Source organism: Colias eurytheme, chromosome 9, assembly GCF_061535395.1.
Source record: "Colias eurytheme isolate Ceu_HAF_F1 chromosome 9, ilColEury1 Martin Lab GWU primary, whole genome shotgun sequence".
Taxonomy (NCBI): domain Eukaryota; kingdom Metazoa; phylum Arthropoda; class Insecta; order Lepidoptera; family Pieridae; genus Colias; species Colias eurytheme.
This window is the reverse complement of record NC_142988.1, coordinates 1,631,638-1,655,009: the sequence shown is the minus strand read 5'-3', so window position 1 is coordinate 1,655,009 and position 23,372 is coordinate 1,631,638. Positions and strand designations below refer to the sequence as shown.

Here is a 23,372-nt window from a genome sequence, read left to right as displayed (position 1 = left end):
AATGGGACAGGAGTCGCCTGAGTGGTTTTGTGTACATTTGTAGCACCTCTCTTTTGAGCGGCACTGGTCGCGGATATGCCCAAAGCGACAGCACTTGTGGCACTGGATGGTTGGGTAATGGTAAATTTCTACAGGAAGTGAAGTGTATCTACAATAGATTTTTGATGGCATTGCTTGACCTAAGAAAGTTAGAACCACTGTTTGGGATGGAACCCAAGTTGTAATTCCATCAAGGCTATTTTTTTTGTTAAGTCTACGTGCTTTAAGTATGCGACCGTGCCTGTTAGGGAATTCTGCACACTCCACCAAATCATCCATGGTCCATTCTATCGGTATTCCTTTTACAATACCCATGCGGGTGATATGATAGGTAGGAATGAATGCCTTAAATTTAGCTTCGGCCAAAGCAGGTAAAGATAAAAAATTATTAGCATCCTCAGCTGATGCAAACTCAACCGATATCCTGTTGCGGCCAACAGATTTTACTCCGTCTCTTAAAATATTAGGTACTTTTTGGCTAAATAAGAAAGATCCAAATTTGATCGGACGGATGGACAGGCCGGCAGAAGGATCGTTTTCTACGCGAGATACGTGGACAATGTATGGTCCAACTTCATCACCACTATATCTTATAGGATTATTTAAAATGGGATCAACAAATACAGACGGGTTAACAGGTGAAATGGGATCAGATGGAACAAAGCGTTTGATTGGAGATTCATCTGTAGACTCAGGTGACGGACACCTTTGCCTCTTATTCTGAGAGATGTCCAATTCCATGCTTCTTTCCTGGACGTCCGGGGGTTTAGGATCGGGTGGATCAGGGCCCATATTAGTGAATTGTTAGTACACTTACCACTATAACCACAGACTAAACACTTAAAGACGAACACAAAACAGCTCAAAGTGAATATATTATTGTTAAAATAGCCAAAACACTAAATTAATAACCCAAACACGTGTGACAGAAATCACGCCAAATGTCAAAGTCCAACCATCATGTAGAACACACAATTCACAAATCACATCACAAATGACAAAGACATTAGACAAATGTCAACGTTGCTGTCATTGTGACATATTGTGTTTTTCTATAATGGGTCTACACCACAGGTCTACACGACACAAACATTTAAATCTAATTTTAAATCTGCGCCACCAAGAATAATTCTACAACACAGTATATTTACTATTCAAACTGAACTTCGTTGCAGTCACGGCTTCACTATATTCTATTTCACGAATGTTTCAAGCAAAGATTAAAATAAAGACATTGTAAGGCCTCGTTTCCATCTGCAAGAAAACTTCCGCGAGAAATGTCTCCGCAGTCTGTCTGACAGCAACTTGCAAATCTACTTGCAGGTGGAAACGCGGAATTAGACTTGCAAGTTGCTGTCAGACAGACTGTCGGACATTTCTTGCGGAAGTTTTCTTGCAGATGGACAGGCGGCCTTAGCAACTCAACATCTGTCTTAGACATCTGTGCATCAACACTATGGTCCAGCCTGTGCTATGGTTTGCTCTATGCCATGTTAAATGTCATTTGTCAATTTGTCATCTATATATTTTTAATATTTCCAATTTCGCTGCTCGCATATGTATTTAAAAGGAATGTAAGAGGTATTTTCTTGTAATTGTATTGTGTATATAAAAACATCAATGCAGCATCATAAAATATAGCCAATATTAGTTATTTCCATAGTTTTGAAACACTATGGAAAACAATACTGATCATTCAGAACATTTAACTCCAATCACTGTTCAAGAAGTAGATGTAGACTTTTTGCCGATTGTTTACGAAATAATACGAAGGTATTGTGTCAAAATATTTATTTTTAGATAATGGAGATAATATTTTTTGACATTAGATTATTACGTACTTATTTCAGCGTAGAGCGGGACTTTCACGATAATACTGCCAAGGTACGAGAGTCACAAGATTGCAGCTTAAAAGTTTTAGATCTACAGAAGAAATTGGATTTTGCGCGTGCACAGGTATAGTTTGTAATATTCTGTTATTATTACTACATTACACATGTTTTTAGTTGTTTAAAAACAGTTCTGCAATAAAGAGTGTTAGTTTCATAAATATATTTACTTTTTCAGATAAAGCGCCTACCTGGAATAGAATTCAACAAACAAGACCAACTTAAACAGTTTGAGATACTCCAGACTCAACTACGGTTGAAAAGGGAATTGCTTCAGAAGTATCGTAATATGTGCTCTTTTGAGACTTCATTCAAGTGAATGATGCCTCTCCGAGCAATATTCAGATATTTAGCTAATAATGAAAGACTGGTTCAGAAGATTGCTGAGTCCTACCCAGTTAGAAGAGCAGCCCAACTCGCTGTATCTGTATTCTTTAGAAGTAAAGAAAAGATTTCAGAATTGGACCCGCAAAAAGTGAATAGATTAATGTCATTCTATAAAAGATTAAGTCAAAATATGAAAGAAGGCATTGAAGATGCCAAGAAGCAACTAAAGAAATGACACTCGCTCTTCAACTATGTAGGCATATTGTAGATTTATTATTTAGTATAAATGTAATTTTACAATAAAACATCAATTTTATTTTGAGCTAATTTTATTTTCCAAATTCAGAACAAATTAATAAAAATATGTCATTACTTAGACTAAGAAATCACATCACAAACACAAATACTGAATATCTATGATATGGAGTGCTAGCAACACTAAAAAGACACAACCTACTCAGCATTTACCTACACATAATATTAACCTTTTGACCGCCAGAGCAAAAACGCATCGCCGTGCCCTCCACGCCAAGCCACAAATTCAATGAGATAACCTTGAAAATAGTAGGGAGTCCAAAATGTTATCGATAAACATAATAATTCACGTCTGAATATTTGAATAAACAGCTTATAACACAAAAATAATATTTATTTAACCTCATCTCCTACTGTAAAAACTTAAGACCACATTTATAGCAACTATCAACAAAAAAAATCAACCTTTTGAGATACAAAAATACATATAAAATTGCAGCAAGTTACAGCACTATTCTCTATCAGTTACGCCCCATTGGCATGTATACATGCCAATGGCGCGGGCTACCATCCTTTTTTTTATAATCTCTCGCTTCTGATTAGGGATGTGTAGCTGTATATTATTATAACTTATCGAGTTTATTTATTAAGTTTATATGAACTATAGGTATTATTGTGGAGTGTTTATTTGTAAATATCAAAACAACTATTACCTTTAAATAAAGGGAATTGCATTAAAACTACATATTTATTTTCCAATCATTTAGTTTAATACTTGAGTTATTACAAATACTAATTATATGTAGGTACCTATTTAGGTCAATTACCATATTTTGATATGACATAGCGACAATTTGTATCATAAGAATATTCTAATAAAGGCACTGATTAGACTTATTAGGTAATAAATTTTGAAAACTGCTCGCTCACTCGCCCGCTACTCGATAAAATATTTTTACAACTTTCCGCACTTAACAACACGGCACGCGCTTACGACGTCACCAGTCCGACATCTATTCATGTCAATGGCGCAGAAGGGATTGCATATCGATACTGTGCTAGGGATGCGCATGATTGGCGAAAAGGAAAATATTCAAATCAACAATATCCACAATATAGACAATATGGTATTATACCAAAGAATGTAGTATTTACCTTTTTTCTCAGTGACTAAGCTTATATATTTTTTTTGTAGTTATTACAAAAATTAAGCGAATTAGAGTAATTTCGCTGAAATTTTATTGAAGTTACTTGAATATTACACTACATCACTAGTAGGCACGTATACATGTCATTGGCGCGAGAGAACATGCTTTTTTAGCCATTAATTAAGTTATTTTTTGTCATCAAATATTTGAATAACTACTTGGCAATTTTGTTTACTGTGTACAATTATGTAATAACTGGGGATTCAGTTCATAAACTGTATAAATAAAACACGTAAAAGTAAAGGTTTAATATGTTTAATTTGTATTTATCTATGATCTGTTTCTTGGCATGTATAGGTGTCGTTGGCGCACAGGGCACGATTGCGCATGACATCTATAGATGTCATTGGCGTTCAAAAGGTTAAAAATTGGACATTATTGCCAGTGGAATAGCAAAATGTAAATAGGCAATTTAACATACACATTGTAAAGTGTCTAAGTGTTACCATGACTTATAATAATATTTTGATAGTTGCATACAATTGTTTTAAACATGTCATCCACCAATCAATGCTACCAAATATTCAGGGTACATGTATGTGAAATATTTTACACATTAAAAATGAAAATGTATTTGTATATACACATGCAAGGATTTATTCTAAAATTTAAATCAAATAACATCACTCTCAAATAAATTTTACAAAATAATTTTCGAAACATTTCCAACTGAAATAATTCTCTTAATCCTATGGAAAGCCAAACATGAATTGCACTAATTATAAACTATTTATATTTGATATTAAAAACACCGAAAATATAGAAAAAATTTGACATAGTAAATATAATAAGTATGTATATGGTAAAATAGACGGTTCGCTACAATATGTTGTTCTTACTCTACCAGACGTACCTTGTACTTCTTTAGGCGGTATCTATTATTCACATCCACCATTTGTGTTAAAGTAAATAAAATTACATTTGTTTCGTAAAGAACACTACAACACTTAGCTAATTAGTTTACAAAACACTAGACAGATGGTGTACAGGACTCATAAGTGATGCTAAAGGCCGTATTCAGAAAGAAAGCTGGAAACTTATAAGCGCTTACCGGCGCCTGTCAGCGCTGGTTCGTTCTACACAAATGAAGCAGGTTGAAGCAGACCAAGACAAATTTTATATGGCAGCGCCCAGCGCTGACCAGCGCTTGTTGAAGCTTGTCGGCGCCATTCAGCGCTTATCGGTGCGTGTATGAACACGTAACAACATATTTTCCTGCGCGGGTTACCAGCGCTGACAAGCGCCGATAAGCGCTTATAAGTTTCCAGCTTTCTTTCTGAATACGCCCTTACAAATGTTGTCTACATTTTTTGTGGATTTTTCTTAAAAAAGGGAATAAAGGTAACTATGGATCGATCATCGATAAGATGATACTTATCTTAATTTATGCCTTTGTTTTGTAATCTAAAAGTATCATGAAAATGACATACACGCTATTTAAGAGAACTTATTTTTTTAATTTCATAACTTCCCAGTAGAGATTCCCAAAAAATGTATCTCTTAAAAGGTCAGAAACTAATTTTCATACATAACATTTACATACTATCCTGTACAGAGCATTGTGAATTCAACTGTATCCTACTACAAGAACATATTAACTATTTTAATTTTAGTAGTAAAAGTTAACATTAATGTCTTGTTTCTCGTTAAAAAAGTGGATATTATTAACAGCTATTTATCATTACCTTGGCCACAAATACTTCTGAATGCTAGTGAAAATAGATTGAAATATAAAAAGTGAGAAAATATGTTATAGATCTATACAAAATAGAGAAGTTTTTATGGAAATTGTGCTTATTTATATTATGTAAGTGAAAATCATTAAATATAATTTTCTAAAAAGTAAAAATATGTACTTGATAGTACACAAGTGGAATCATGAATTATAAAAATATAATTCTTGTATGCCGATCGTCATTCTGTCTCTCTTACAAAAGCTTTCTTTTTCTCTTTTGACAGAATTAACTTTTAAGTTTTAATATACTTTGTCTGTTTTTTTATTGCATGTCTTTGATGTCCTTTTAAAAGTATTGTTGCTATTTTTATATGTATTTGCTTCCCAAATATATTATGAAAATTTTCATTAAAATATTTCCATTTGTCAAATGGATACCCTCAATTTCGAAATATTTTAACATATTAAGTATAATAATTATAAAAAAAAATGTACTTAAACATAATACTCCGTTCTAAGTTGATATATCTAAGAACTAAACATTTTGTTGTATTAAAGTTTCCATGTATTGTTGTTTTTTTGTATTAGTGTTCTGAATTGTCTGTGTTATGTTCAAAATAAAAAAAAATCCAAATTTGCAGACCCGGCTTGGATGTTTTTGTTAAGTCTAGAAGACATAAAATTTAATCCAATTTTATGTCTCATCTCGACGTCTATATGTTCTTTTCTTATGTTAGTCTGTATATTTGCCCTTGTATTTCTGTGTCTATCAACTTGTGTGTGTGTGTGTTTATGTGTGTATTTAATTATTTTAATTAGCAGCCACAGCAGAATGTGAAGCAGCCGGCTTGTTGTTATCGTGTCGCTTGCGTCTACGCCGCTTGTCTCCTGACATCTCGAACGGTGATGTCGCACCGGACTCGTCTGATTCTTGTACCTGTTTAATTTATTTGTTATTAAAGTGAAACTTTTATTACATCGTCTCTTCACTTTTTGGTCTGTGTAGCGCATGTCGCGTGTATCGCGGCTGCCGAGTAGGTATACCTACTCGGCAGCCGACCGACACGCGACATGCGCTACACAAAGCAGTGTTCGGAACCGTTCGAACAGTTTCACTTTTACCGTGGTTTCATAAAACCACACAACATTTTTTTATGCTTACTGGCTAGGGTAATTTTTGTCAAGTTTTATACCGACTTATTTTAAGATAACTGTTAAATGGATCACTTAATTTTGTATTATTTAATTATTAATGATTAGTTTATTACAATTAATAATCAATTTTATTTTTGGTAAAATATATTGTACAATTCAATATCTAGTATCTTAGGGTGTGTTTGTATGAATATAAATCTGTTTAAACCACTTCAAATCGGCGGCCCACATGCTCGTTGGCTTGCTTTGACACCAAAAATTATCTATACTAATATTATAAAGCTGAAGAGTTTGTTTGTTTGTTTGTTTGAACGCGCTAATCTCGGGAACTACTGGGCCGATTTGAAAAATTCTTTCGGTGTCAGATAGCCCATTTATCGAGGAAGGTTATAGGCTATATATCATCAACAGGGGTGGAGCCACGGGGGTGAAACCGCGCAGAGCAACTAGTATATGGATGTGTGTGTCTGTGTGTGAATATAAATTGGTTTATAAATTTGTGTGTGTGTATACTCACAGCGGCTAGCATACGATGTTCGTGTCTCGCGTGCCTTGGCGCGGGCTGAGCGTGAGGTTCCGGCCGTAACACATTGCCCACGGCCTTCGTGCGACCTTCACGGAACACCTGCGTATGCGCATACATATGATTAGGGGTTAAATTTTGAAAATAAATAATGAAATAGGTAATATATACGCAAGTTTTACATGTGGTTATGTTTGTTCAATAATAATTTAAATAGATAATGCACAAATTAAAACAATGGAATGTAATAATTTACAAGCGAATACTTCATTCGATTTACAAAAATATGAATTTTGTACACATTTTTTGACAGTATATTTTTGGTTAAAAAAAATTGGTTGTTTGTAAAGTAGGTTTCCTGTCGACGATCGGTGGCGGCGGAGGCTAGGGCGATTGGGTTGACGTGGCAGGAGGTGAAGAGCGTAGCCCAAGACAGAACGCGATGGCGGCGCACTGTGGACGCCCTCTGCCCCACATAGGGGCCACAGGACACTAAGTCAAGTAAGTCAGTAAAGTAGGTTTACGATCGAGATGTTTACGTGATAACATAATGCAGTGGCAGCGCTCGAGATGAGACGGGAGATCGGTCCGTCTCTCTCTCGTTATACCTGCGATCGCGCTTGTGAGGTTTTGGTGTGACACAAGTTTCTGAACATGTCACCCGACTAAAACGATTTTAAAAACGTTATAACGTCAAAAATGTATATGGTCGTGCAATGTGGAGTTGCTATCGACGCAGTCTGCCGTCATCATCATCATTATCAGCCCATATACGCTCCCAATGTTGGGACACGGCCCACGGGTCTCATATGAGGGTTCGGCCATCATCCACCACGCTGGCCAAGTGCGGGTTGGCGGATGACACATGTCGTCGAACTTTTGATTATTTGACATGTTTTCCTCACGATGTTTTCCTTCACCGTTCGAGCGGTATGCCAAGTTTAAAATGGACATTAAAATTGGTTGTCTGTAAAGTCGGTTTACTGACGATAGTTGAACGTGACAACGTCCGATTGTGCTTCTTTGTCGCTCGTTCCACGCTCTCGCTTGCACTTCAAGCCTCACATGGAATGCCTCAGAGCGAGGTAATGCCGCATGAGTCATGTTTTTTCGTGCGTGCAACCGGCTCTATCGAAAAAAGACGGGTTGCACTCCGAGAATGCCGGCAGAAGGGAAAACGCGCGTAGTAGAGAGGGGATAGCTGTCTACTCTCCATCCGTCTTACGCTTTTTCGATCAGGTCACGTGTCCTGACGCGAGTTTAAGATTTTATACCCATTACAGAAAAAGTGCTCAACGCCGCTAAAGAAGTTTTCACTTCAATTATAAGACGTCGTCACGTCAAAACGTGTAGTTGTGATGACACAACGCCGCCCCATACCATCCGCTGTCCCGTGCGCAGGTACTCCGGGTGCTTGATGAAGCGGAACCGCACGCGCGCCTTGTCGCCCGTGCGCAGGCACTCGCGGGACATCGACAGGATCGACGCGGTCTGCCGGATGCTGCCGCAGTGCACTGTAAATAAAATGAACATTAAAAATAAAAATAGAAAACAAAAATCGGAAGAAATATACAATAAAATAAACAAAAAAACTTTGGAAGGATGGTAATAGATCAATTAAATCTCTTACACTCCTACTAGATTATTTTAACTACGCAATATTCCAATAATACTACAGATCCGGCTCGAAGGACCAAAAATCACAAGTGTTTTAACAAGTAGTCCACTACTAAAAAGTAACATTTTTCAAAATTGAAAATTATTTCAACTGCTTACATACATAGTTAACACATTCACAATATCTTTATTTTTCATTCCCGATAAACATATTACATAAAAATAATTTAGGGGTGTTCCATACCCATAGCCTGGTATCTCGAGGAGATGGTGGTGGGGTGGTGCAGCACCAGTATCTCGCCCTCGAACTGCCAGCACGCCTGCGGGTTCAGCGCGGGAGACACCATCACCATGCCCTTGCGGATCGCGGACCGCTTTATCTGTTGCAAATATTATGTACTTTGTGTTAGTGAAATTTTTTTAGGCGCGTTGAGAGTAAAATTTCAAGGTCACGTCATGGAGTAAAGCCACGATATTGATATGTGCTAGGCAGATACACACTTTTTTATTTAAAAAATGATTATTTTAAATAGCTGATCATGGAACATTCAAGGATAAACACTAAGTTTTTGTCACGGTAGAGATAGAAAGATAAAAAATGTGTGCGTGTACTAGTGTACACACCTTATTTTTAAAAAAATAGTTTACTATATGCAACTTTCAGAAGTACGTCGAATCAAAGATGGCGCGTAACGGAAAAATGTCACGCGTAACGAAAAAATGTTACACTTGATTTTTTTCCAACCCCGATAAAGAAGTTTCACTTCAATAAAGTAGAGTGAGAAGTAAAGTCTCGTTCTATCCCTACCCGGGTTGTGGCCAACCTAAGTGCGAATTTAACGACCACAACATAACTCACTTACCCCATATCTCCCCGCCACACTACCCACCTTTAGCACGAAACTAGCCGTTTGTGTCCCCTCCCCCTATATCATATCTTCTACAAATCGAAACTAGGCGTTTATCCCGCCATAATACCTTTGTAACCACAATTCTGTCTAATTAATTTTTCATTTCATTTCATATTTTACTTTCTTTAACACAAAATTAGCTCTTCATCCCACTTTTCCTGTTCAACTAACCTTTTTAAGCGCAAAGCTAGCAGTCTGTCCCCCTCGCACCTCGGGCACGGGCATACGCTTGCGGTGTATGCTCTTCACGGCGATCGGCACGAACCGACCGAGCGGGTCCGGGCCGAGGAGTAGTGTATCGTTGAGACGGATCACTCCCGCTAGTGTTGTGCCTGACACTACTGTGCCTACGCCCTGGGGGCAAAATAAATAGAAATATAATCACGGAAGCAATAATTGACAAACACGTGGGAAATATAACCGTGGAAAAGATAAATATTTTGAGGGTAGTTCACAAATATGTATATTTAAAAATATCATACATTATGTAGTCCGAAAAAATAAATAAAATATGGTGATTACAATTAATTTGAATTGTCACAAAAAAATAATTAATTACTTTTTATTGACTTAAATATATTTACAATTTTACTTTCTTATTAAAAAAAGGTAACATTTTCATTCACTTTTCTTCAATAAACTTAAAAAATGAATTTAACTATTTGCTAGAAAGTAGAAACTGCTTTTCAAACCGGTAGTAAATGGTAAAACTATGTTATGACGATTCAAAAATTATTTCTAGAAGAAGTATTATTGAATAAATAAATGTTTGAGTTTACCGGAACAGAGTACGTATCGTCGATCTGGAACTCCGCAGGCTTGTCATCCTGTGAGGGCATCCTCGTCTTCAGCAGGTTGAGGAACATCGTGAGCAGCTGCAGGTTCTCGCCAGTCACGTTCGACACTTGGAATATTGGGCATAGCCTGCGAATTTCATGTAAATTAGGAAAAAGAAACAAAAAAAGACAAAATATTTAACCTCTCAACCACCGAGCGGCCAGATCCGACCGCGACACAATAGATTTTCTATTGACGTGTCTGTGATTCCGGGGCCTGATGGATTAATTAATATCTATTCAGTCTTAAGAAACAGAAAATAGAAAATATTTACAATAAGTAGAAATACGTTAAAAATACCAATGAGGATAGGATAACAAAATATTGCTAAAAAAATTGATAAGATCCGGCTCGAAGGATCAATTATGAGTTCTGTGCACACTAAATCAATTGTATCATATTATATTTTAACTCTAATTTAAACCATTGTTCTATTATATTTTGTATATGATTTAGGTGAATAAATCAATCGTACCTCTGAGATACAAAATTAGTTGCGCTAACTATGACGTCATCTTTCGTTTTCACCATGACAGGAACTTTCCGGCAGCCGGACGACTTCAGTATCCTAATTAGTAGCTTCAGATTGTCCTGTAACAATGCGGTTATAAGTTAATCCATTAAAAAAAAAAAATATTTTTCTTTGTGTGTTTTAACTCTATAATTATTTAGGGTTCCGCAAAACAACTTAGAGCACATATGGTGCAATCAATAATTTTAGCTAATTCGTAAAACGAAATACTCTGTTTAGCAATAAAACTGCAGACATACATAGAATAAACTTTAAATCAAATTAACAGAAAGAAAAAGAGTAAGAGAATTCATTTATGAGAAAGGGTACATATATTTTTCCAGATTTGACTTCTTTTTTTTTTTCTTACCTGTAACACATTAGGCGGGCACATATCAATCTTGGTGACCACCACAAAAACTGGTACAGAGAGCGCCAGCGCAAGCCCCAGGTGCTCTTTTGTCATGCCCACTATACCCGCGTTGGCTCCGATCTGTTGTAAATATACAGAAATATATATATTGATGTCATTTTTATTTCAAATCTAAGCAAATAGTGCAGTATACACTCAAAACCTTGAAAAATGAATATTAAGAACGGAAATAGATTTTGCAAAGGTAGGTTTTATGCATAAGTAGTTTGATTCATTCTCAGATTTCAAAATCATGCTTCATTTCATTATTTTTTGTACATAAAGGCATCTTATCTATATCAATAAAAAAATATTTTTTTATGTCTGTTGGTAATTAAAGAAAACTACTATAGTAGAGCCATTTTAATAGGCAACATTTGACAGTTCAACAAAATTCAACAACGTAACCTAGTAACGACGACATAGAATAACATGATATTTCGTTTTGTTAGAACTGCACATTTGCTTAACTTTTTTCAATTACGATTACATATTTATAATAATTATGACCAATGCAACTAATTTTGAGATTTGATTTTACTGATAAACCATTCTAAACATAATAAACATTTTCTTATTTAAAGAACTGACGTCGCTACAATTTTGTGTCAATAAACCTTTTTTCTTTATAAATACCAGAGACGTTACTCTAAAAATCGAAATCTGACATCTAGAATCGAATGCATTGGTTACTTGGGAATAAAAATCATCATAAATTATTGACATGTGTTTCAAGTTCGATTGACAATTGTTTCAAGTCCGTATCGATTAATTCGCTTTAATCGATGTTTTTAAGCAGGTTACCACCCTATGAAGATAAAATTGATAGACGTCAAATGTTGCCTATTAAATTGGCTCAACTATAATTACCTAAGAAAAATTTTCAATGTTGAAATATTTTGTTTACTGGGTAAATTATATTTTCCTCTATTATGTAATAAAAATACTATAAATTAAACAAGTTATTCCAACTCACCATAAGCATACCAAAGTCCGGCGCGTGCCCGGTCATACCGAACACCGTTGTCTTCAGATACCTCTCGTGCCCCGCTAGATCGATAAACGTGATCACTTTGGACGATTTCTCGCAGATCTTCACCCAGTCTAGGGTTCCGTGGTCCGGCTTGTTCACCACGTTACCTGTTTGAAAAATGGATAGATTTTTGAATGGAATAACCAATGTTGGGTACCTGTGCGTGCGTGTGAATGTGTACGTGTGTGTGTAAGCGTATGTTCGCGTACGTATGTGCGTGCGTGCGTAGGTTGCGTAAGTGCGTGCTTGTATGTGTTTTTGCGTGTTTGTTTGATTACACATACTGGCGAGCAAAAAGATACATTATGAATAAGATACAAAATATATTTTTTATTAAAATACATTCGTTTATACAAATTCGTACAATATATGGAATATTTTACTAAGAATTAGTACGTAAATAAATTTCAAGCAGTTAGTCCACATTATTATTGATTAAATTATGGATGGGATGTAACTTAGTGGTAAAGTGTCTGCTTCATACTAAAGATTAAATGACAGAATAAATATAAATTTAACTCACCCATACTATCAAAGCCGAGTATATCGTTCCCCACGGAGCTGGTCCTCCCCGTCTCTGCTTCATGCTTGTGCCTGAAGAGCCGCTGTCTCGCATGCCCTCTCCCGTTGTCCAGTTCACCGTGTGTGAGCACGCCCAGTAGGGTGGATTTACCTGCGTCCACATTGCCTACTACGGCTACCCTGAAATAATATAAGAACATATAAATTACCTTTTCTTTATAGCAATAGTAGTTCGTACTAGTAACAATAATTGTGTATTTATAAAAGCCACTGCTTAATATTACTGCTATCAATTTACATAGATTCGTTTTCTTATTTAATAGGTATCTTTGAAATAAACTGATAATATGATATATGTTTTGTGAAAAAAAGGTAATTTTTTACCAAATTTATAAATTTCGAAAGGTTAAATTTGACATGTTTGACCACTATTAACAATCCTTGATATTGCGACCGAAGCGAAAACAACAAATAACTTCAAAAATCTACTCCTTACCATTAACTGTAATAAACGTATATAAAAATCACTACAAAAAACCCACATTACAACCTCTACCATACCTGATTTCCATAAAATCATTGTGATCGAGCTCCGTCCTCAGCAGATACTGGCCCACAATGCCAGACCCACAGTCCCACTTCCGTAACTCGACGCAGGACACCCGCTCACTGACAAGCGACTGTAGCGTCGCTACTGACGCGTTGTACTCGTCTTCTGTTAGACCCTTGCCGTCTGAAGAATAATATTTTTCAGAATAGGAATAATCTATATAATTATACAAATGAATCCGTATGTCCCTTGGTCACGAGTCACGACATAACGCGTGAATTATTACGATCATTCTGTTTTGTTGTGTTCATTATTATCAGGAAAGTGATTGTTTGAAAACTGATTCGTGTTATGACTCCACTATGTTATCACGGAGAAAAGCTAGTATTTCTATATTTCGAGTACATACATAATTTGCAATATTTACAAAACTTTCAAGTTGGTTTATTCATTAAAATCCATTTTTTCTATCATTTCCATCAGTTAGTTATGACAAGTTCCTTCATTATTCATAAAAACTTTAATTTTTCTAATTACAATAATTGTAGTGTAATTTCATAATAGTAGTTATCTAAGTGTTGCAATGCAAACGGACATGCTTATCAGAAATCTCAAACATAACTTAAGATCATGATACAATAATTATGAGATAGGAAGTGTTATATGAACATTAAATCTCTGCCATATGTTATCTATACTAATATTATAAAGCTGAAGAGTTTGTTTGTTTGAACGCGCTAATCTCGGGAACTACTAGTCCGATTTGAAAAATTCTTTTGGTGTTAGATAGCTCATTTATCGAGGAAGGCTATAGGCTATAGGCTATAGCATCACGCTACAACCAACAGGAGAGGAGCCACGGGAGTGAAACCGCGCGGAGCGGTTAGTTATGTAATATAAGACATTGTAAATAAACAACTACAATGTTTCAAAATTGTACAAATACTCTTACATAAGCATGATCCAAATTGTATCTATATTCACCTGGTCTGTAAGCTACAACACACAAATAAAAAGAAGAAAAGTGGGACAAAGAAGTTACTTTATTGCGTGAAAGAGTAACAAACACACACACATCCTCACAAACTTTCACATTTATAATATTAGTAGGAAGTAGGATAGGATAGGATACTGTATTAGAAGTTATTTAAAAATATAAGGGAATATCATAACATACCTTCTCCTTGGCCAATATCGTAAATTATTTCACCATTGCCAGCTTCTAGGCGTTCAGTAAGTTGTTTCTTTAATAGTTCATATTCCTCAGTTGTTGGACTTACATGTATCATCTGTAACATTCATTCATGTATACAGCATACATATAGATATTATAGTAGTTTTATAATTTTTGAAAAAATAGCACAAATAATAGTTAATACCATACTTATATGTTTATTTAGTATTGAAGCCAGAATGTTTTATTTATGACAAAAGATAAGATAATTCTATTATTCAGTAAAGATAAAAAATGAAAGGCATTAGAATATAAAAATATTATATTGTTGTTAGTATGGGTAAATTAAAATTTATGTTGAAAGTGTTTTCTCTGGTCTTTGTTTACATTTAGGTAATCATTTCACTTTTATATTACGTTTTGTCTTATCTGATAAGTTTACACATAGGTCAGTATCCATCATGAATATTTCAAATAAAAACATATATCTCTTTATGTTTTGTTATACTTGAAGGGAGAACATAAAAAAAAGCTCCGAGCTTAGTATATTATATTGCACAACATTTTCTAATGCTATTAAAATGATACAACTTTATTGTGTTCATTACAATGTTGTTTTATCAAAGCTTCTATCATGAAACTGCTTACAGCTGTTATTTTATTTATTTTTCGATATAGGTATTATGATTAGGTACATACTTTTTTTTATAAAAGATTTAACTTTCTATAATATCAAAATGAAATGTATTTAGAATTATTTTTTGAAGCAAGATCACTAAACTGTATTTCAAGAATATAATATATCTAATTCATTCATTGAATCCAAACACATATGTATGACGAAATATGAACGATATGTGGCGCGAAAAATAACAGCCATGTAAGGTAATAACTTAGGTAATAATAACTTACTTTTCCTCTTATGCTCGAGTAGTCCGTCTCCGACTCCATTTGGATCTCAGCTTCTGGTAGTGGACTTGCCACCCTTTCAGGCTCTGCTGACTTATCCATATTGTTAAATTTCTTCTTAATACTCAAAACAATTACGACATTATGTCATCACGTATTGATAATCAAATAGCGACGCCCCCTAAAAACAAAAATAAATCTTATAACAAGAATTTCACGAAGCCCAGACGTAAATAAACTGCACAGCAAAATAAAAATGATACTGTTCTTTTCAATTCCTTGTAATTCAATAAGTAATTGTTATCTCACTTTGTCATTTGTAATAGTTTAATATCTATTTTAACTACCTTTACTTTATGAAATTGTTTCAAAAATTAAACAATTTATTGACTTAACTATACAATATCAGGTCTTTCAGTAATGAAAATAGATTTCACTCGATTCACGAAAATAAAACAGATGGAAATATATGCCAACTTTTTGACAACTCACCTTCAAAACATTGCTGACGCGTGCCTATTGCAGCATTTTATTTCAGCAAAGATGTTTAATATCTACATACTATTTAATTGGAAACAATTTACTTCTTACTTACTTTCAGAATAATTATTATAACATAGCTAGCAATAAGTATATAATTTTTTCACGCCATTTAAAATGGCAGTATATGCGAGAAAAAATATTGTACAATATCCATAATGACCATAAACGAGCAAATCTTATATATAAAAATGAATCGCAAAATGTGTTGGTAAGCGCATAACTCGAGAACGGCTGAACCGATTTCGATAATTCTTTTTTTATTATATTCCTTGAAGTACGAGGATGGTTTTTATGTAGAGAAAATGTAAATATTATGTACCACGGGCGAAGCCGGGGCGGACCGCTAGTATTATAAATGCGAAAGTAACTCTGTCTGTCTGTCTGTTACTCAATCACTCCTTAACTACTGAACCAATTTGCATGAAATTTGGTATAGAGATATTTTGATACCCGAGAAAGGACATAGGATAGGTTTTATCCCGGAAATCCTACGGGAACGGGTTTTTCTTTGAAAACGCGGGCGAAGCCGCGGGCGGAAAGCTAGTAATTAATATATTTGAATTTGAATAATTAGTGGATTTATCATGAGCTAAGTAATTATATCTGTTGTGATTTTATTCATCTAGATAAATTCCCATATTCCCTGAGGCAAGAAGCTTATATCTAATAAACACTGGAGATTTCGGTATGAACATTAACGTGTAACAAGAAAATATTGCCAAGTTGATGTTTTTTATCACTTTCACACCTATCTTGGTATTGCCACTGTTAATACAAATTTTTCCAATGTATGCTGTAATATTCTGTGCAAAAGGTTAGTTTTTGTACATGAGTTGGTTGATAAATTGCCAACAACGTCATTCAGAAGCATTGTTGGATGAGACAATTACTATTTATGCTAAATAAAATAAGTATCTGAATTCTGAACCAATTATTAAAAAGCGATACTCCCTGATTATGGGTAGTCACCATAATAAAATTGTAGCAACTCTCATTTTGTCAATATGGCATGTGTGTCAAAAAAATTGCGTCGCTTCGAATATCTAAGTTAATATTGTTGCTTATTTAATAAATATTTTCCGAATATAAAGAATGCATTGTATTGTGCAAAATTGCAGAAGTGTTTGGACACCAAATTCTGGCATAGAATTTCACAGGCAAGTGTATATTTACGTTATTTACAATATTCCTCAATACTCCTGCATTTAACTGTTAAGAATCATTTCAATGGCAAAAATTGTAAAATTTTGCATCATTTTAGTAAACAGTCATGTTAAATTTGTTATTTTCCTAATCATCACAATACATACTTTATCATTTTTCAACAAGTTTTCAATAAACAAATTTAACAAGTAAGGTAACCATGATGACGAGTTTTTATGGATAGCGAAGAGAATATATTGTAATAACAATATTATGATGAAAGGGGTTTGAAACTTTTTGTATGGACGCTGGCATATCGACCCGCCGCCATTTTGATTTTTTTTTTCAAAATCGCGGCGCACTATTAAAGTGGTATGTATTATTACAGGAAGAAAGTAGGTATTCATTACATTACTTACATAAAAAAAATATATGTAAGTAATATATCTTTGTAATAAATAAATATTTTTATGTAATGAATGTACCTACTTTCTTCCAATAAACTGTTAATAATAATAATCTACCTGGGAATGATTATTTGGACATAATATTATGCATATAGACACGTAATAAGTCAATTTTTAGTGTTTGTCGTTGTACTCATAAGTGAATATTTACCTCCAAATATCTCGGTAATGTGACGCTTTAGGGTACTAAGTTATGAGACATTTTTTGTTCGTCTATGTGTCCTCTATCCATAAATACCACTTTAATCGTGCGCCGCGATTTAAAAAAAAATCAAAATGGCGGCGGGTCGATATGCCAGAAAGTTTCAATGCCCTTTAGAACACCATTTTCAAGATTGTTATATGAAACAACACACGACATCGGTATTGCACTCACATGTAGAAGATTGTTCGTTTTTACATTGAAATTTATACTTTTTTAACTTACCTCATATTTTTTTGTTTTACGTAACTATTTCAGCTTTCCAAAAAGTAAAATAAAAAGAAATATATGTGCCCATCAAGGGTAAAATTACTGAGGATTACGACCCAGAAAAAAATACCTTTTGAAAAATAAACTTTGTAAAGTTAGCTGAAATTTGTGCAAGGCTGCTTTAAACAGTTTTTCTTTGATGATTTTGGCTTGAAATTGACCCGTCGAAGCAACGCGTTTAAAAAGAAGATCTGAGTAGCTTACAATTTGGTAAACAGCATCTGATGCAAAACACAACTTTCCTCTATTTACAAAGGATGTTAATGCTATATATCGGATCATATCCAAGCTTTGTAGCCAAAAGTTATTTAAAACTATCATTCTATACTAATTAAAATTGTATGTACCTATAAAGTATGACCATTAATATTATAATATAAATACTGCTAAAAATGTATGTCGTTATTATTTATAGACCATGTTTTTTAGTTTTTTCTATTTTCAAAAATCCTGAATTTACAAACCAGCGTGGTCACTCCACAGAAAGAGACAAAAAACATGACTGACGTCATTCAAGGTCATATTTTCTTGTTACAAGTTAATGGTCATAGTCCAATCTCCAGTGTAGTAGAGTGGTAGTAGATATAAGCTTCTTGCCCTGAGGAAACGATATTTACGGTAACACTCTTCATAAATAATTTATAAGGCTGTGGTACAGTCATATATAGTCTATAGCTATTCTATATTTTTAGATTGTCAACTTGTCAATTAGCTATCACAGTTAGCTATCTGTGAGATTGTTGGTCGTCTATTGGTGTTATTTATGTTTTTTACCACATTTATTTAATTTTGACCTTTTTAATTTAATTCCTTTAATTTCGTTTAAACTCAAACTATGATTCTTTGGATACCTCTCTCAGTGAACAATCAATATGGGTGACCTGAGTGCCTCTGATTGTTCCTGGAAGAAAATGGTCTTATCGAAGTCCGAAAATAATTTGGAAAATCCAAAAGTGCACGCCTCATAATTTTTTTTTAATAAATATTTATTAATTATTATTTTTGTTTATTTAATAACAATTAAACCACATCGAATCAGACCCTGAAAAATGAAAGGGTTCTATTCCTGAGCATACTCAAGCGTAAGAGAAAAAAAAAGACTCGATTAGTAAAGTATTTCGGTCGCTATCGTGTTAACAAGAAAAAGGATCCGCACATACAGACACACGGACGTCCAAGACAGAACTTTTTTAAACTGTTTTTTAACTAGTTTAAATAACAAAAATGACATCAAAAATATCATGAACGTTAAAAATAGTGTTTTTTCTTAATATGTGTGTGTATTTATTATCTTACAAGTGCAATGTATGATACATAAAGACATTTTAAGTTTGAAAAATCAGATGTTTTGCGCGAAGTGACAGTAGTACCCACCTCAACGCTTCGCTTATGAGGCGTGCAATAAATGGAGTTCTATGATTAAATCTGAATCAATAAGAACAGTTGAACAGACGATGAACACTAATAGTTTCTCTTTAAACGACGATGCGTGTAATTTTCCTACTGTAAAAGTAGAGAGAGATGAGGATACTTCAATGGAAAACTATGAATTTAGCATTGAAGGAGATGCCTCTGTAAGTGCTGAAGATGATCCCTTGATGACCGATAATTCGGACATGAACACTAACAGTTTCTCTTTAAACGACGATGCGTGTAATTTTCCTACTGTAAAGGTAGAGAGAGATGACGATACTTCAATAGAAACCTATGAATTTGTCATTGAAGAAGATGCCTCTATAAGTAATGAAGATGATCCCTTGATGACCGATAATTCGGACATGAACACTAACAGTTTCTCTTTAAACGACGATGCGTGTAATTTTCATACTGTAAAAGTAGAGAGAGATGAAGATGATCCCTTGATGATCGATAATTCGGACATTACTACTCTACTATTCTACATTACTGCTACTGAAGCCAAGTCGGTGGGGGTCGGTAGACGAATTTCAGGCCCTAAAAATGAGACTCCTGAAGAGCGTACAGCTCGTCTAGCCAGGAAGGCGGCATATACTGCTCGTAGACGTGCAAATGAAACTCCAGAGCAACGGGCTGTGCGTCTCAAACGCAAGTCAGAACATAGAGCTAAGCGCCTAGCAACAGAGTCGAGTGACCAGAGAGCTAAGAGAATGGCAAGAGAGTCTGCTAATGCTCTCCGCCGACTTGCTAGTGAGACAACTGAGCAAAGAGAAGCTAGACTAGTTAGAGTGTCTGCTTATGCTGCCCGCCGACTTGCTAGTGAGACAACTGAGCAAAGAGAAGCTAGACTAGCTAGACAGTCTGCTTATGCTGCCCGCCGACGTGCTAGTGAGACAACTGAGCAAAGAGAAGCTAGACTAGCTGCTGATGCTGCTCGGAGACAAGCCATGAAGAAAGCTACAGCTGCTATTAAAAATAATATATCCAATCTTTCTGATTCTGTTTATGAAGGATCTAACCAGAGTTAATATTATTACACAAGAACTCAATCCATTTAATCTTATATATAAAAATGAATCGCAAAATGTGTTGGTAAGTGCATAACTCGAGAACGGCTGAACCGATTTCGATAATTTTTTTTTTATTATATTCCTTGAAGTACGAGGATGATTTTTATGTAGAGAAAACGTAAACATGTACCACGGGCGAAGCCGGGGCGGACTGCTAGTAATAGCATAAAATTATTTTTTATACATACATGGATTTGATTTATATATAAAATTTTTGTGGACTTAGAGAGTTGGTCATAGGCCATAGGGCATAATATATACGCATTCTGTTTAACCATGATATATATTATTGATATGGACTATTTATAAGCAGAAGAATATTTTTGTGTAATTCGTTAATTTTATATTTACAAGGCTGCCAACCGCTAAGCAATAATACCACTATTTTTATCCACAATACATTTTTATAACCAATCTTAAATATAAATAAATGCAATAAATATATAATTAAATTTAAATTTTGATAGTTGGTTGCCTTACTGCTTATATAATAAATAAAAAATGTAAATAGTATTTTTTATTTTGTATATAATATACACAAAGCACATGCCTTATGCTTGGTAATAAAAGTTTGAAATTTTTGAATGACTTTTTTATTTATATTTATAGCAAAAGGTTACTAGGACTGAAACCTAAAATTAGTTCCTTAAGGCGCGGGTCAAACACAAGCGGCGCGGGCGCGGGCGTGCCATAAGCGCACCTCTTGAATCTGTTTTGCACCACGTCCTTATACATTTTGTATGAAATAATTTTGGACAGGCGTCGAGACGGCACGCCACGGTTGTGCCAAGGTTGCGCCAAGGTTGCGCCTTTCCAAAATTATTTCATACAAAATGCCAATAGCGCACCCGATGCACGCCGGCAGCGCGCCCGCGGCGCGCTGCCGGCGCGCCGCGCCGCTTGTATATGTCCCGCGCCTAATACTAATGGCGCAATTTCATTGGTCGTTAAGTCATTCGATTTACAGCAAGCACGGATTCCCGCAGCGCGAGATAACAACCAATTACCAATGAAAGTTACAAGTCAGTATACGTGAACCATCACTGTTGCATGCGATTCAGAAATCTCTCGCACCCCGCATGCGTATCGATAATAAAATTTTAATTATAATTTGTAAATGCAACTTTAAAAACGCCACTGTTAGTACAAATACATGAATATTACATCTTACTATGTAAATAATATCCATAAAATTTACGTCTTTTATGTATTAGTAAGTGCATAACTTGGTGCATAGGGTTGGTGGGCTGAAGAAAATAAATAATACCAAGTTAAATTCATATATATCACCGTTTATTTAAATATAGACATACATAGAAATCTAAATAACAAGATGTAGATGTCGTGGCCATATCGTAGATATGCTCATCGAATCGCTTTTTAAAAAAGAAACAAAAATGGTCGCATTTCGTGAAATGGCATTCCACGTTTGGTCAGATCGACGATCTGGCCAAATGTGGATGACCACAGACATGTATCAAGATAGACTAAGCGAGTGTATGTACTTCCCGTGTCCAAACTATGTTAATGAAACTTACTTGACGCTGGCCTACACTCAGTCCGCGCTTGCAGTTCGCCAAGGAAAGACGTGAAGCTGAATAAAGTAAAATACCGAATTGCGCCGTTATAAACTGTAGAAACTCCACAGCTGTGAGTGGCCGAGTTAGCAGAGATGTTTCCTTCCACCGGTAAGTAATTTTCTAATCAGAATATGCACTATTTATTTTAAAATCAAATAAAGAATATCTGTGGAAAACGATCGTGACAAACACGGATACCAAATCATACGAAATGATTCGGAATACATTGCGGCTTTTACTTGGCACGGTAAAGATCGAGTCGTATGATAACAAGCAATGAATAGCGTCTTCTCATTTTTTCTGTTCTCATTTTTCTGTCCAATTTTGTGGTTAGTGATGTTCATTTGATGCAACAGTTCTCGATTCTAATCGATTTTATAATCGAACAGAAAAATGATAATTTGAAGGAGCAATTTTTCAGAAAAAAAAGCATAGATTTTTTTGTCATTTAATACGACTTGACCTAGAACTTTTAAGTATTTTAATACAAAGGTACTCAAAATAAATATTATGATATGGACGCCATTAGTTAAAGTGTCATCTTGGGAGGTTTTAAGAAAACTCCTTATTGCTTAGACTATGTTTGTTTTTTCAGTTTTCCAAGTAACCCGAACATAAAAGAAAAATGGATTGATGCAACGGGACATAAAGATTGATTGATTAACAGTTTCATTACTTTCTTTCGATGGCCTCTCTAGTACGCAGTACACGGTAACTCAATGGGCATATGTAAGAAAAAGCTAAAACACATTAGTTTACTTGTTAGAATATTAAAAGGTTTATAAATTTATTTTATCATTCCTCTGTCTATGGTAATTATCATTTTTCTGTCTTGAATCGATTTAGTAATCGATTACGATTCATTTATTTAATTACCTCTTAGACATAGATCTAGTTTGATCTGATTTCTTTCGATTTACTTCGATGGGATAGGACGATACTAGAATCGCCGCGCGAGTGGCGTCCTAATCGATTTAGCGTAAAATGAAATTACCATCACTAAAAAGCGCTCGTGACGTCATAACGCGTCAAGGTCAGTACAAAAAATATGACACGCTTGGTTTTCATACAGATCGCGGTACTTGCGTAGTCTATCTATGTCTGTGTGGATGACCAAATCGTGAAACGTTGACG

The 23,372-nt window shown here is 34.8% G+C and overlaps 3 protein-coding genes across 6 annotated transcripts; 2 read left to right on the top strand and 1 right to left on the bottom strand.

The window, feature by feature from the left end:
* Window positions 1-1,542: 1,542 nt before the first annotated feature.
* MED9 (mediator complex subunit 9) lies at window positions 1,543-2,383 on the top strand. 2 transcript variants are annotated; one of them, XM_090105692.1, is made up of 3 exons: window positions 1,543-1,812; window positions 1,869-1,995; window positions 2,107-2,383. In XM_090105692.1, exons 1-3 carry the CDS (start codon window positions 1,715-1,717, stop codon window positions 2,245-2,247), a joined length of 366 nt encoding a protein of 121 aa, XP_089961818.1. In that variant the 5' UTR covers window positions 1,543-1,714; the 3' UTR covers window positions 2,248-2,383. The 2 variants fall into 2 exon arrangements, with proteins under 2 accessions (XP_089961818.1, XP_089961819.1); XM_090105693.1 differs by having other exon boundaries at window positions 1,547-1,812; window positions 1,890-1,995.
* Window positions 2,384-5,363: 2,980 nt separating this feature from the next.
* GTPBP1 (GTP-binding protein 1) lies at window positions 5,364-16,216 on the bottom strand. 3 transcript variants are annotated; one of them, XM_090105680.1, is made up of 14 exons: window positions 16,040-16,216; window positions 15,551-15,728; window positions 14,642-14,753; window positions 13,476-13,647; window positions 12,916-13,094; window positions 12,336-12,499; window positions 11,318-11,440; window positions 10,912-11,027; window positions 10,379-10,523; window positions 9,771-9,953; window positions 8,933-9,068; window positions 8,452-8,585; window positions 7,066-7,173; window positions 5,364-6,330 (listed from the first exon to the last, which is right to left on the bottom strand). In XM_090105680.1, the coding sequence occupies exons 2-14, from the start codon at window positions 15,647-15,649 to the stop codon at window positions 6,205-6,207; spliced, it is 1,797 nt and encodes a 598-aa protein (XP_089961806.1). In that variant the 5' UTR covers window positions 15,650-15,728; window positions 16,040-16,216; the 3' UTR covers window positions 5,364-6,204. The 3 variants fall into 3 exon arrangements, with proteins under 3 accessions (XP_089961806.1, XP_089961805.1, XP_089961807.1); XM_090105679.1 differs by lacking the exon at window positions 16,040-16,216 and adding an exon at window positions 15,895-16,033; XM_090105681.1 differs by lacking the exon at window positions 16,040-16,216 and adding an exon at window positions 15,944-16,022.
* A 2,680-nt stretch (window positions 16,217-18,896) lies between these two features.
* LOC149905600 (uncharacterized) lies at window positions 18,897-21,243 on the top strand. The gene is made up of 2 exons (XM_090105683.1): window positions 18,897-19,109; window positions 19,578-21,243. Exons 1-2 carry the CDS (start codon window positions 19,045-19,047, stop codon window positions 20,614-20,616), a joined length of 1,104 nt encoding a protein of 367 aa, XP_089961809.1. The 5' UTR covers window positions 18,897-19,044; the 3' UTR covers window positions 20,617-21,243.
* The last annotated feature ends 2,129 nt before the right edge of the window (window positions 21,244-23,372 follow it).

Excerpts from the sequence above, each read along its gene's own strand:
- LOC149905600 (XM_090105683.1), top strand. The coding sequence starts at position 19,045 with ATGGGTGACCTGAGTGCCTCTGATTGTTCCTGGAAGAAAATGGTCTTA. Across the intron at positions 19,110-19,577 it reads TTATCGAAGTCCGAAAATAA|ATGGAGTTCTATGATTAAAT; the intron begins TTTGGAAAATCC and ends GGCGTGCAATAA.
- GTPBP1 (XM_090105680.1), bottom strand. The coding sequence starts at position 15,649 with ATGGATAAGTCAGCAGAGCCTGAAAGGGTGGCAAGTCCACTACCAGAA. Across the intron at positions 11,028-11,317 it reads GCCCGCCTAATGTGTTACAG|GACAATCTGAAGCTACTAAT; the intron begins GTAAGAAAAAAA and ends GCATTGTTACAG. Across the intron at positions 10,524-10,911 it reads ACTAATTTTGTATCTCAGAG|GCTATGCCCAATATTCCAAG; the intron begins GTACGATTGATT and ends TGAAATTCGCAG.
- MED9 (XM_090105692.1), top strand. The coding sequence starts at position 1,715 with ATGGAAAACAATACTGATCATTCAGAACATTTAACTCCAATCACTGTT. Across the intron at positions 1,813-1,868 it reads GTTTACGAAATAATACGAAG|ATTATTACGTACTTATTTCA; the intron begins GTATTGTGTCAA and ends TTTTGACATTAG. Across the intron at positions 1,996-2,106 it reads TGGATTTTGCGCGTGCACAG|ATAAAGCGCCTACCTGGAAT; the intron begins GTATAGTTTGTA and ends TTACTTTTTCAG.